The sequence below is a fragment of the Sebastes umbrosus genome, chromosome 15 (genome assembly GCF_015220745.1).
Source record: "Sebastes umbrosus isolate fSebUmb1 chromosome 15, fSebUmb1.pri, whole genome shotgun sequence".
Taxonomy (NCBI): Eukaryota; Metazoa; Chordata; class Actinopteri; order Perciformes; family Sebastidae; genus Sebastes; species Sebastes umbrosus.
In genome coordinates, this window is record NC_051283.1 from 1,658,234 (window position 1) to 1,671,292 (window position 13,059).

At 43.9% G+C, this 13,059-nt stretch overlaps 1 pseudogene and 3 gene segments (V, D, J or C); 1 reads left to right on the forward strand and 3 right to left on the reverse strand.

Annotated features, from left to right (window-relative positions):
* The window catches only part of LOC119503287, a 30,367-nt gene extending 17,862 nt beyond the window's left edge, over positions 1-12,505 (reverse strand). Inside the window, 2 exon segments of the V gene segment in view lie at positions 2,948-3,065; positions 12,413-12,505. Of these exon segments, the coding sequence occupies positions 2,948-3,065; positions 12,413-12,464 (170 nt within the window).
* The window catches only part of LOC119503289, a 99,837-nt gene that overhangs the window by 70,621 nt on the left and 16,157 nt on the right, over positions 1-13,059 (forward strand).
* The window catches only part of LOC119503286, a 95,523-nt gene that overhangs the window by 68,333 nt on the left and 14,131 nt on the right, over positions 1-13,059 (reverse strand).
* LOC119503296 lies at positions 4,493-5,180 on the reverse strand (annotated as a pseudogene).

Consider the following 13,059-nt stretch of genomic DNA (forward strand, 5'->3'; position numbering starts at 1 on the left):
CTGAGAAACGTGAAGTTAGCGAAGCCAGCTACCATAGTTAACTGTATCCCTGGAGCCAGAGCTGCCATAGTTAACTGTATCCCTGGAGCCAGAGCTGCCATAGTTAACTGCATCCCTGGAGCCAGAGCTACCATAGTTAACTGTATCCCTGGAGCCAGAGCTGCCATAGTTAACTGCATCCCTGGAGCCAGAGCTACCATAGTTAACTGCATCCCTGGAGCCAGAGCTACCATAGTTAACTGCATCCCTGGAGCCAGAGCTGCCATAGTTAACTGCATCCCTGGAGCCAGAGCTGCCATAGTTAACTGCATCCCGGGGCCAGAGCTACCATAGTTAACTGCATCCCTGGAGCCAGAGCTGCCATAGTTAACTGGGGGCGACATTGAATCATATTTGAAACTGCTGGCTAAGGATAAGCGTAAATACAGTAAGATTGTTATTCACGTCGGCGGTAATGACACCCGATTACGCCAATCGGAGGTCACTAAAGTTAATGTTCAGTCGGTGTGTGCATATGCAAAGACAATGTGGGACTCCGTAGTTTTCTCTGGCCCCCTCCCCAACCTGACCAGTGACGACATGTATAGCCGCATGAAGTCATTCCACAGCTGGCTGTCGAGGTGGTGTCCAGCAAACCAAGTGAGCTTCATTGACAATTGATACTCTTTCTGGGGGACTCCTGGTCTGATTAGGAGAGACGGCATTCATCCTACTTTGGATGGAGCGGCTCTCTTATCCAGAAATCTGACCAAGATTGTTAGTGGACCAAATCCATGACAAACCAGAGGTCATTCCAGGACGCAGAGCTGCAGTCTTACACACTTCTCTGCGCTTCCACTAGAGCAGTTACCCACCCATAGCTTAACCCCAAACCTAACTGAGACTGTGTCTGCCCCACCTAAATTAATTAAATCAGAAGTAAACAGAAGAGGAGTTAAACATAATAATCTCATAAAATCGAACACTACCACTGCAATAAAGCAACAAAACAGGAGAATTAAATGTGGACTCTTAAATATCAGATCTCTGTCATTTAAAGCTCTACTAGTAAATTATTTAATATCAGATAATCACATTGATTTATTTTGTCTTACTGAAACCTGGCTGTGTCATGAAGAATATGTCAGCCTAAACAAATCCACTCCCCCGAGTCATATTAATACTCACATTCCTCGAGACACCGGCCGAGGAGGTGGAGTTGCAGCCATCTTTGACTCAAGCCTGTTAATAAACCCTAAAACTAAATTAAATTATAACTCATTTGAAAGCCTTGATCTTAGTCTTTCACACCCAACCAGGAAAACAGCCAATTGTATTTGCTATAGTGTACCGCGCTCCAGGACGATATTCTGAATTTCTATCTGAATTCTCAGAGTTTCTATCAAGCCTAGTCCTGAAAACAGATAAAGTCTTTATTGTAGGTGATTTTAATATTCATGTGGACGTTGATAATGATAGCCTCAGTACTGCGTTTATCTCTTTACAAGCTGATTTTATGATGTGTGACTGAGATGTTGGTGCATTTCTTGATGGAAGAAACCTGAAGCTCAATTTAAAATGGAATAAGTCATGGAGACACAGGATGCACATGTCTACTGGATCTTTATAAATACATTTGTACTGATGTAAACTTATCATAACAGATACGGACGGCTAACAGTGTCGTCTTTTCTATAAAACGAATGAGATGTGAGAGTGTGTGTGTGTGTCCTCAGTGAAGTGTATCAGTCTCTGCAGTAGCTTCCAGCTGCAGCAGTCAGTTCAGTTTCTGTTCAGTCTGACTGAGGGAGGTTTTTGTACGACGCTTTTTCACTGTGTGAACACATACTGACTGTTGATAGAGTGATAACTCTGAGATTAGTAAACTGATGCATCTTCAGTCTGGACTCCACTGATGGTCAGAGTGTAATCAGTGTAGTTATTCCCAGATCCACTTCCACTAAAACGGTCTGAAACTCCAGTCTGACGAGTTGTATGTGATTATCATAAAGTGGGCATGTCTGTAAAGGGGAGACTCGTGGGTACCCGTAGAACCCATTTACATTCACATATCTGGAGGTCAGAGGTCAAGGGACCCCTTTGAAAATGAACATGAAAGTTTTTTCTCACCAAAATCAGTGTGAATTTGGAGCATTATTTATCCTCCTTCCTGACAAGCCAGGATGCCATGGTTGATACCAATGGATTCATTACGTTTTTATAGTTTCATAGGATGCCAGTATCTTCATTCTAGCTTTAATTCTCAAACTTCAAAAGGTTGATTGCATTAATGCGTTAAAGAAATTAGTGCCGTTAAAAGGAATTTCTGTTAGCCAGTTATTATCACGTTAACATTAACAGCCCTAGTGCTGAGATATTAACTCCAAACTGTGAATTCAACTTTGCTGTACATATAAAAGAGGAGTGAGTGTAGCAAGAAAAGCTGCTTTGGTTACTGATCAGATTAAGGGACTGAAAGAAGGGAGGATGAGGATATAGTGATGTATAAAAGGATGTCGTCTGTAAACAAGCTGATTTGTGACTGAAATGTGACTGAAATGTTGGTGCATTTCTTGATGGAAGAAACCAGAGGTTCAATTTAAAATTAAATAAATCAAAGAGAAAGGATTTACATGTCATGAGATGTGAGAGTGTGTGTGTGTCCTCAGTGAAGTGTATCAGTCTCTGCAGTAGCTTCCAGCTGCAGCAGTCAGTTCAGTTTCTGTTCAGTCTGACAGAGGGAGGTTTTTGTATGACGCTTTTTCACTGTGTGAACAGCCACTGACTGTTTGGGTAATGTGCACTCTGACAGTAGTAAACTGCTGCATCTTCAGTCTGGACTCCACTGATGGTCAAAGTGAAGTCAGAGTTCGATCCACTGCCTGTAAAACGATCTGGAATCCCTGATGCTCTAGAAGTTGCCCTCTGAATGAGCAGTTTAGGATTTTCTCCATCTATCTGTTGGTACCAGGCTAAAAAGTCTGAGTTATAAACCGTCTGACTGGTTCTACATGTGATGGAGACGGAGCGTCCCAGAGCAGAGCTCACTGCTCCAGGCTGAGTCACTGTGACCTGACCTCTGGACTCTGAGGACACAGAGACAAAAACATAAAGCAGCATCACGGTTTTGTCGGCTTCATTTCAGAGGGACGGATGTTCATAGAGGAGAGGAGTTTTTGTGACTACAGCAGCAGCAGCCACTACAGCAGGCTCCCTGCAGACCAGTGGAGGAAGGTGGGCTCTGTGACCTGTGAGGCCACCCAGGGCTCCCAGACTCCACTCTCAGAGACACTGAGGAGAGACCAGTGTTCCTAGTCCTGACCTGACTCACTGGTTTTACTCTGATACTGCTCTCAGTCTCTGTAACACTCTCTTTCTCTCTCTCTCTCTCTCTCCCTCTCTCTCTCTCTCTCTCTCTCTCTCTTTCTTTCTCTCTCTCTCTCTGTTTTTCTTTCCCTCACTCACTGTCTAATCACATGTTTATTGATGAAGTTTTCTTGATTGTTGTATTTCTGATCATTTCAACACAATAAAGACCTTTTTTGCAAATCAGTTGTTTTCATGTTATTGTAAAAGTAACAGATGTAGTTGTCTTAATAGATCCATTAACTCCAGAAGGATTTAACTTAACTGAGTTTAACATTTTTAAATTGCTTAAAATGTCTTAAGAAATAAACTATGAGTTCATATAATGCCATGTTTAATACACCTGATATTCTGAAAGAAAAAAAACAACACATCAGATAATCATTATTTTAAGGTTAATGTGACCCCGGCATGATAAAAGTAGATTTTTCCTTTATTCCAGATAATTTAAAGCTTTTGTGACTGCAGAAAACTGATTCATTACACTAGTTGCATTTTTTTTCACAACAAAGCTGATTGTTTAAATATTTTTAGGAAAATCAGATATACTGTATGTATCTCATAAATGAAGTGTGTCATTGGGAGAAACTCTCATGTGGAGACAGTTTTACAAGTGTCCAGAAAGTATAATGAATCTGAATAAACTACAAAATCTGAGAGTTTTTTATTGCATTTGAATTATGAAGTAGGATATCATCAGTTTATTATATCATCCTAGTTTCAGTATCAGCAGAGCGATCTCAAAATATAACATAACTCATATTTTACTAAGAACAAAAGCTCATTAAAAATGTGAAGTTTTTACATTTGCTATAAACTAAACTGTGAGACTTGAATATGAATAAAATTAATTTAAAATTGACATTACCTTAAAACAATTGTAATAAGAGAAAGTGTATTTCACAGCTCAATTGTTATTGTTTTTATCTGTATTAATGTATCCACAATAGATGTAGTTTGATCAGTTTAAATATATTGTTTAATGCCCTATTTTAACAAAATTACCATTATAACTTTGTACAGTATAAAGAGTATTTCCAGACAATATTCTGTTATGTGGACTTCATTGTCAGTCAAACTTCTTAAGTGTCTGTATCTCTGTGCAGCTGTTGAGTCAGATCAGTTCCTCTTTAGCTGAGGGAGGTTTTTGTACGACGTTGTATCACTGTGTGAACGGGAAGCTGTAATCCTGCTGACAGTAGTAAACTCCTGCATCTGCTGTCTGAACTCCACTGATGGTCAGAGTGAAGTCAGTCCAAGACTGACTCCCACTGAAACAATCAGAACTCCAGACTGACGGGATTGAGCATTATAAATCAGGAGTTTAGGAGCTTCTCCAGGTTTCTGAAGGTACCACTGCAAGTCATAGCTAACACTTGAACTGGCTTTACATCTGATGGAGACAGTCTGTCCTGGAACAACAGACTGAGATCCAGGAGACTGAGTCAGGATGATTTCTCCTGATGAATCTGGAAAACATGAAAAAGAGCAGAAGGGTTATTGAGACAAATCCAGTTTGGAGAAAGATGATCAACATCCAAACAGAAGAGTCTCATTTCTTTAACATGGAGAATAGATGGAAGAAGGTAAACGATGCTTGTTTCAGTGGTTCTCCGTCATAGCAGAACATCATTGTAGTGAACCTAGTTGCATCCTGAAGTAAAGTTTTCAGAAGAGAGTCTCACCCTGAACAAGGAGCCCCAGGGTGGCCAGCAGTAGAATCAGTGACATCATCATTGTGTCTCTGAAAGGCCTGGACAGCCACTGATCAACACTGGCCTCTTAACGGCTGGGAGCAGAGAGGCAGGACACATATGCAAACACACAGAGTCAGTGAACTGTAGCTGTGTTGTATTCCGGGTAACAAAACGTGGACTCAATTGCAGCACACAAACGAGAGTTTTAAAGGTAGAACAAAAGAATATTTATTTTTCACAACGGGGTTCCAGGTTGTGGAGGAGCCGAGTTCAGGAGTGAGCAGGCAGGTGGGAAGCAGCCACAGCTGGCAGGTGACAGACCTGAGCACAGAGCAAAAAACATGAGGTAAGTCCAAACAATTCCAAAAAAAACACAAGAGCAACCGCAAAGACGAGAGCAAAATTTCTAGGAGCCTGATTTAGTGAATTACCACTGTGGGTGACGGAATGATCTGGCGATGAGTAGCAGGAAAACCGGGGTATATATACTGCAGGTGTGATGATTGGTAGCAGCTGCTCCAGCCGAGCCCGCCCAGAGGAGGAGGAGGAGGAGGAGGAAGGCCACACCTCCCGACACACTGACAAACTAGACAAACCAGGGGAAAACACACAAGAGACAAAAGGACAGGGAAACATAGGAAACAAACGGAACTCCTAGACTAAAGGTAGTGAACATGACAGTACCCCCCCCCTTAATGAGAGCCTCTAGGCGATCTACCAGGTTTCCCAGGATAAGCCTGGTGAAACTCCCGAACCATCCCAGCATCTAGGATGCGGGAACGAGGAACCCAGGAGCGCTCCTCTGGGCCGTATCCCTCCCAATCTACCAGATACTGAAGACCCCGGCCTCTACGTCTAACATCCATCAGTTGTCTGACTGAATAAGCTGGCTGACTGTCAATGATCCGGGCGGGAGGAGAGGGATTGGTCGGAGGGACCAGAGGACTGGTGAGGACCGGTTTTAGCTGAGAAACATGAAACGAGGGATGAATCCTAAGAGACTTTGGCAGGATGAGTCTGACAGTGGTAGGATTAATAATCTTCTCAATTTCAAAAGGTCCAATGAAACGGGGAGACAGTTTTCTGGAGTCAGTCTTCAAAGGTATATCTCTGGAAGATAACCAAACTCTCTGACCTGGGATGTAGACGGGAGCCGGGGTCCTGTGACGATCCGCGATCCTCTTGTTTCTCTCAGCTGTCCGAAGCAAAGCAGCCATAGTGTCCTTCCAAACCTTGCGGCAGCGTCGAAGGTGATGCTGCACAGATGGCACAGCCAACTCCTCCTCTTGTGCTGGAAACAGTGGTGGCTGGTAACCTAGTGAGGCCTCAAAAGGAGATACACCAGTGGCAGCAGAAGAGAGAGAATTATGCGCATATTCGATCCAACATAACTGTGAACTCCAAGAAGTTGGATTAGTAGCAGCGACACAACGTATGGCAGATTCCAAATCCTGATTAGCCCTCTCAGACTGTCCATTCGTCTGAGGGTGGAAACCAGAAGACAGACTGACAGTGGCTCCGAGGGCTTGACAAAAAGACTTCCAAACTTGAGAGATGAACTGAGGACCACGGTCTGAGACGATGTCCACGGGAATACCATGCAGACGAAAAACGTGATTAGTCAGGAGTTCAGCTGTCTCATGTGAAGAAGGAAGCTTGGGAAGACCAATGAAATGAACAGCCTTGGAGAACCGATCAACAATGGTAAGTATCACTGTCTTACCATTAGAAGGTGGGAGACCGGTGACAAAGTCCAAGGCGATGTGGGACCAAGGGCGACCAGGTATGGGTAATGGGCGGAGCAACCCCACAGGCGGCCGATGAGATGTCTTTCCCCGGGCACAGACTGTGCAGGCTAGGACGTATTCCTTGACGTCCCTCTCCATTGTGGCCCACCAGAAGTGTCGTCTGAGGAGTGACAAGGTCCTACTCATCCCAGGATGGCAAGCGAACCGGGAAACGTGTCCCCACTGCAGGACCTGGGAGCGAACTGACACAGGAACAAACATTCGATTAGCAGGGCCAGTACCTGGATCCGGTTCTTCACGTTGAGCCTCCCGAACCGCTGACTCAACCTCCCAGGTTAATGTCCCCACCACCAAGGCTGCCGGCAGAATGGTGTCTGGAACATTTGGTGATTCCTCTGACGAAAACTGTCGGGACAAAGCGTCAGGCTTGATGTTCTTGGAACCAGGGCGGTAAGTAATGGTGAAGTTGAATCGACCAAAAAATAAAGCCCACCGAGCCTGGTGGGAATTCAGTCGTTTGGCTGACTGGATGTAGGCAAGATTCTTGTGATCAGTCCATACAATAAACGGAATCTCCGAACCCTCCAACCAGTGTCTCCATTCCTCCAGAGCCAACTTCACTGCCAACAGCTCTCGATTCCCCACATCGTAGTTCCTCTCAGCTGGAGACAGGCGTCGAGAGAAAAAAGCACAGGGATGTAGCTTCTTATCGGGTCTGGAGCGTTGGGAGAGAACAGCCCCCACACCAATGTCCGAGGCATCAACCTCCACAACAAACTGAAGAGAAGAGTCATGTTGCACCAGGATGGGTGCGGACGTAAAGCGGTCCTTTAATAAGGCAAACGCCTGATCCGCCTCAGGAGTCCAGCGAAAAGGAACAGCAGGAGATGTGAGCCTGGTCAGTGGCGCAGCAATTCTGCTGTAATCTCGGATAAACCGGCGGTAAAAGTTGGCAAATCCAAGGAAGCGTTGTAAGAGCTTTCTGGAGGATGGTTCAGGCCACTCTGCCACCGCCTTGATCTTGTCTGGATCCGTCTTCACCTGCCCACTCTCAATGATGTAACCAAGAAATCCAACAGAGCTGACGTGAAACTCGCACTTCTCAGCCTTCACAAACAGCTTGTTCTCCAGTAGTCTCTGGAGCACTTGGCGCACATGAAGCTGATGTTCTGCAAGGTCAGAGGAAAAAATCAAAATGTCATCCAGGTAGACAAACACAAACCGGTCCAAAAAATCTCTCAAAACATCATTAACCAGTGCTTGAAACACTGCAGGAGCGTTAGTCAGTCCAAAAGGCATCACTAAGTACTCAAAGTGACCCAGTGGTGTGTTGAATGCTGTCTTCCATTCATCTCCTTCCCGAATCCGTACCAGATGGTACGCGTTTCGCAGATCCAGCTTGCTGAAGACAGTGGCTCCCTGTAGTGGTTCAAAAGCAGAACTGATTAATGGCAGAGGGTACTTGTTCTTTACCGTGATATTGTTTAACCCTCGAAAATCAATACACGGGCGGAGAGTCTTGTCTTTCTTGTTAACAAAAAAGAATCCTGCCCCTAGAGGCGAAGAGGAAGGTCTGATGAGGCCTGCAGCCAGAGAGTCATTAATGTAGGTTTCCATAGCACCTCTCTCAGGACGTGACAGGTTGTACAGGCGACTCGAAGGCAGAGTGGTACCAGGTAACAGCTCAATAGCACAATCATACGGACGATGAGGTGGCAAGGATAACGCTCTCTCCTTACTGAAAACCTCACCGACATCATGATATTCAGGGGGCACAGTAGACAAGTCAGGAGGAACACAGGGCGGAGGAGCAACACAAATATCTACTGGTGGTAATGCAGACTGCAGGCACGAGGAATGACAAAAACTACTCCAGCCCATAATCTTACTAGTCGACCAGTCGATCTGGGGGTTGTGTAGCTTTAACTACGGGTGTCCGAGAACAAGAGGAGTCTTAGGGGCAGAGAAAACAAAACTGTATTAGCTCACGGTGGTTTCCAGACAGAATTAGAGACAGAGGTTCAGTGCGGTGAGTTACTAATGCTAAGGACTTGCCGTCTAAAGCACAGACTCTGACAGGAGTCTCAAGGGGTTCAATGCTGATGCCAGCCTGAGAGACTAACTCAGTATCTAAAAAACTCTGCTCTGCACCGGAGTCAATCAACGCTAACAGGGGCAAGGACATTTTACTCATACACAGTTTAGCAGGTATTTGAGTTCGAGGTCTAGTGTTGGTGGAGACATCAGTTTTACTCACCAGTATCCCCACAGCTACTGGTGAGCCCGCTCTTTTTGGGCGGAGAGGACATGCAGCAAGGAAATGTCCGACTTGACCACAGTAGTTACACTCACCCGCTCGGATCCATCTCTGACATTCAGCGGGAGTGAGATTAGCCCGGCCCACCTGCATGGGATCATCAGAGAGAGCAGAGGAGCTGGGACCGGGGCCGTGAGTCTCTGACGGGCCGGAGGCAACTCTCGCGAGAGTAGGAGTAGCAACAAAGGAGTTCACGGGAGTGTGGGATTTGTAGTTCTTCTCCCGGCGTCTCTCCCGCATACGGTTGTCCAGTCTTATAGACAGATCAATCAGAGCATCAAGGGAGTTAGTTTCATCACGGACAGCAAGTTCATCTTTTAACTGCTCACACAACCCGTGTAGAAAAACTCCTTTTAATGCCTCGTCATTCCATCCAGCCTCCGCAGCCAGAATCCGGAACTCCACAGAATAATCCGCCACACTTCTTTGACTCTGTCGTAGGTTAAGCAAACGTTTAGCAGCGTCTCCAATACATACAGGGTGATCAAAAACTTTCTTCATTTCACTCATGAAACAATCATAGGACAAAGAATTTATCCCTCCTCTTCCCAACATTGCTTCAGCCCAGTCCAGTGCTCTCCCTCTTAACAGTCCCGTAACATACGCTACCTTGGCCTGGTCTGTCGTGAAGGTGACTGGTTGTCGGGAAAAAAACAGAGAACATTGGAGCTGGAATCCTTTGCATCTCCCCAAATCACCAGCATATGGTTCAGGTGGGGGAACAGGTGATTCTCTGAGTGGCTGAGGCGGAGAAGGAGGAGGCAGAGCGGGGGATGGGGCTAATTGGCCTGAAATTGTCTCCAAATATTTTCCCATCTGAGACATTTGATTACCTAAGGCTTGTTGGATCTCCAATAAACCCTGAAGTAATTGGTGATGTTGTCCTAACAAAATATCATGGCTGGAAACAGCCTTCTGAAAAACATTTGTGTCTGCTGAGTCCATAGTTAGGGCCAGATCGTTCTGTTGTATTCCGGGTAACAAAACGTGGACTCAATTGCAGCACACAAACGAGAGTTTTAAAAGTAGAACAAAAGAATATTTATTTTTCACAACGGGGTTCCAGGTTGTGGAGGAGCCGAGTTCAGGAGTGAGCAGGCAGGTGGGAAGCAGCCACAGCTGGCAGGTGACAGACCTGAGCACAGAGCAAAAAACACGAGGTAAGTCCAAACAATTCCAAAAAAAACACAAGAGCAACCGCAAAGACGAGAGCAAAATTTCTAGGAGCCTGATTTAGTGAATTACCACTGTGGGTGACGGAACGATCTGGCGATGAGTAGCAGGAAAACCGGGGTATATATACTGCAGGTGTGATGATTGGTAGCAGCTGCTCCAGCCGAGCCCGCCCAGAGGAAGAGGAGGAGGAGGAGGAAGGCCACACCTCCCGACACACTGACAAACTAGACAAACCAGGGGAAAACACACAAGAGACAAAAGGACAGGGAAACATAGGAAACAAAAGGAACTCCTAGACTAAAGGTAGTGAACATGACAAGCTGTCCTCAACACATCATGCTGTTTCCCCCTCACTGTTGACAGCTTTGACTATTTAAATTAGCGAAGATATAATACGTTAAGAAACTGACGACTTTAATTGGTTTACATTGGTAATTAGAGTGATGTTGATTCTGTTAAATTATTAAGCCCTTTTATAGTCTTCATCATCTAGCCAATATAATTTTTTTTATTCTAGTTCCATAAACACAATTACTGGTTCATTCTGTTTACTTGGTTTAATTATGTACAAACATTCTTCACGGTTAACATGTCATGCCCCGCTCTCCTCTAAGGTTATGTGTTCCTTATTTATGTTCATTAATTCTATGTTTCAGGAGATGGGTGACCTTTACAGCATAAACATTGGTGACATTGTTGGTATTACCTGTCCTATAGAAAATATTTCACCTGTTTTTAAGATTAAAAAAATAATAATTTGTTTGTGTTGTGGCACTGTGCATAACTGCCACATCACAGTGGGTTTGATAGGGTCTATTTCTTTTATAGAAAGTAGTTCCAGTAAAAACTGTTGAAAGTACGTCTGTGAATTTTCCAGAAAAAAAAGGCTGATAATTCTGAGATGAGAAGTTTCTTGAAAGTTTTCCAGATGTATTTTTTTTATTCTTTGACCACTATGAACATAATCCATTCACATCCACTATATTATAGTGACAGCACATGAAAACAGATCTATCTGCACGGCTCCACCACTAAGAGTCAGTGAGAATATATGTTCTGTAATTCTTGTGATTTGGATGAACTGTTTAAATTCTTGAGTTTTTTAATTCTCTCAGTCAGAGGATTTACTTGAGTTACATATTTTCATACTGAGATATAAACTCCAAACTGTGAATTCAACTTTGCTGTACATATAAAAGGAGTGAGTGTAGCAAGAAAAGCTGCTTTGGTTACCGATCAGATTAAGGGACTGAAAGAAGGGAAGATGAGGATATTGTGATGTATAAAAGGATGTCTTCTGTAAAGAAGCTGATTTTATGATGTGTGACTGAGATGTTGGTGCATTTCTTGATGGAAAAAAACAGAGGTTCAATTTAAAATGGAATAAGTCATGTAGACACAGGATCTACATGTCTACTGGATCTTGGTAAATACATTTGTACTGATGTAAACTTATCATTAAAGATACGGAGGGTGAACAGGGTCGTTGTTTCTGAAAAAAAAATTAGATGTGAGAGTGTGTGTGTGTGTGTGTGTGTGTGTGTGTGTGTGTGTGTGTGTGTGTGTGTGTGCGTGTGTGTGCGTGTGTGTGTGTGTGTGTGTCCTCAGTGAAGTGTTTCAGTCTCTGCAGTAGCTTCCAGCTGCAGCAGTCAGTTCAGTTTCTGTTCAGTCTGACTGAGGGAGGTTTTTGTACGACGCTTTTTCACTGTGTGAACACATACTGACTGTTGATGTAATGTTCACTCTGACAGTAGTAAACTGCTGCATCTTCAGTCTGGACTCCACTGATGGTCAGAGTGAAGTCAGAGTTTGATCCACTGCCTGTAAAACGATCTGGAATCCCTGATGCTCGAGTGCTAGTAGCGTAAATAAGCAGTTTAGGAGTTTCTCCATATTTCTGTTGGTACCAGGCTAAATAGTTTGAGTTAATATCCTGACTGGTTCTACATGTGATGGAGACGGAGCTTCCCAGAGCAGAGCTCACTGCTCCAGGCTGAGTCACTGTGACCTGACCTCTGGACTCTGAGGACACAGAGACAAAAACATAAAGCAGCGTCAAGGTTTTGTCGGCTTCATTTCAGAGGGACGGATGTTCATAGAGGAGAGGAGTTTGATTCTCTGGACTTTACCTGTGAAGCAGCAGCAGAGGAGAGTCCAGATGAGGACGGAGATCACAGTCATGTTTTTGATGAGGAGGATTTCTGTGGCTTCTGTTGTGATGAAGGACAGCTGTCAGTCATCCAGTGTTCAACTCTCAGGACTATAAACTCTCCCAGAGCACTGGAGCATGGTGCTGCTGATGCAAAGTGGCTCTCTATGGAAATGCTCTGACTGACTCCAACAGGGACTTGGATTACTCTGATGATGCTGTTTATCAATGGATCAATCACTTTATCAGAGTATTGATCAGGAATGTGTCAGTGATCATTTGTATCTTTGGTTTGAGTCTGATGGACACATTTTCACCAAGAATATTTTGTGAATTCCCCCTAATTCACTACCACACACATCAACATCACTGTTGGACGAATTTAAACAAAATTATTATTTATCATAATCTACAATAAACATGTGTTTATGATCATTATTTACATTTTGCAGCATTCATTGGAGAGTTGTTCTTTAGAAATATCTTAATTAAATATTTTTGCTGAAAAGGACATTAATATTGCTTATAGATGTTTGGCCTTTCATGTAGAAAAGATTCAATACATATTCATGATCTGTGAATGGTTTTAAACATGTTAACCAGTTATTACATAAACTGGGTAAACTG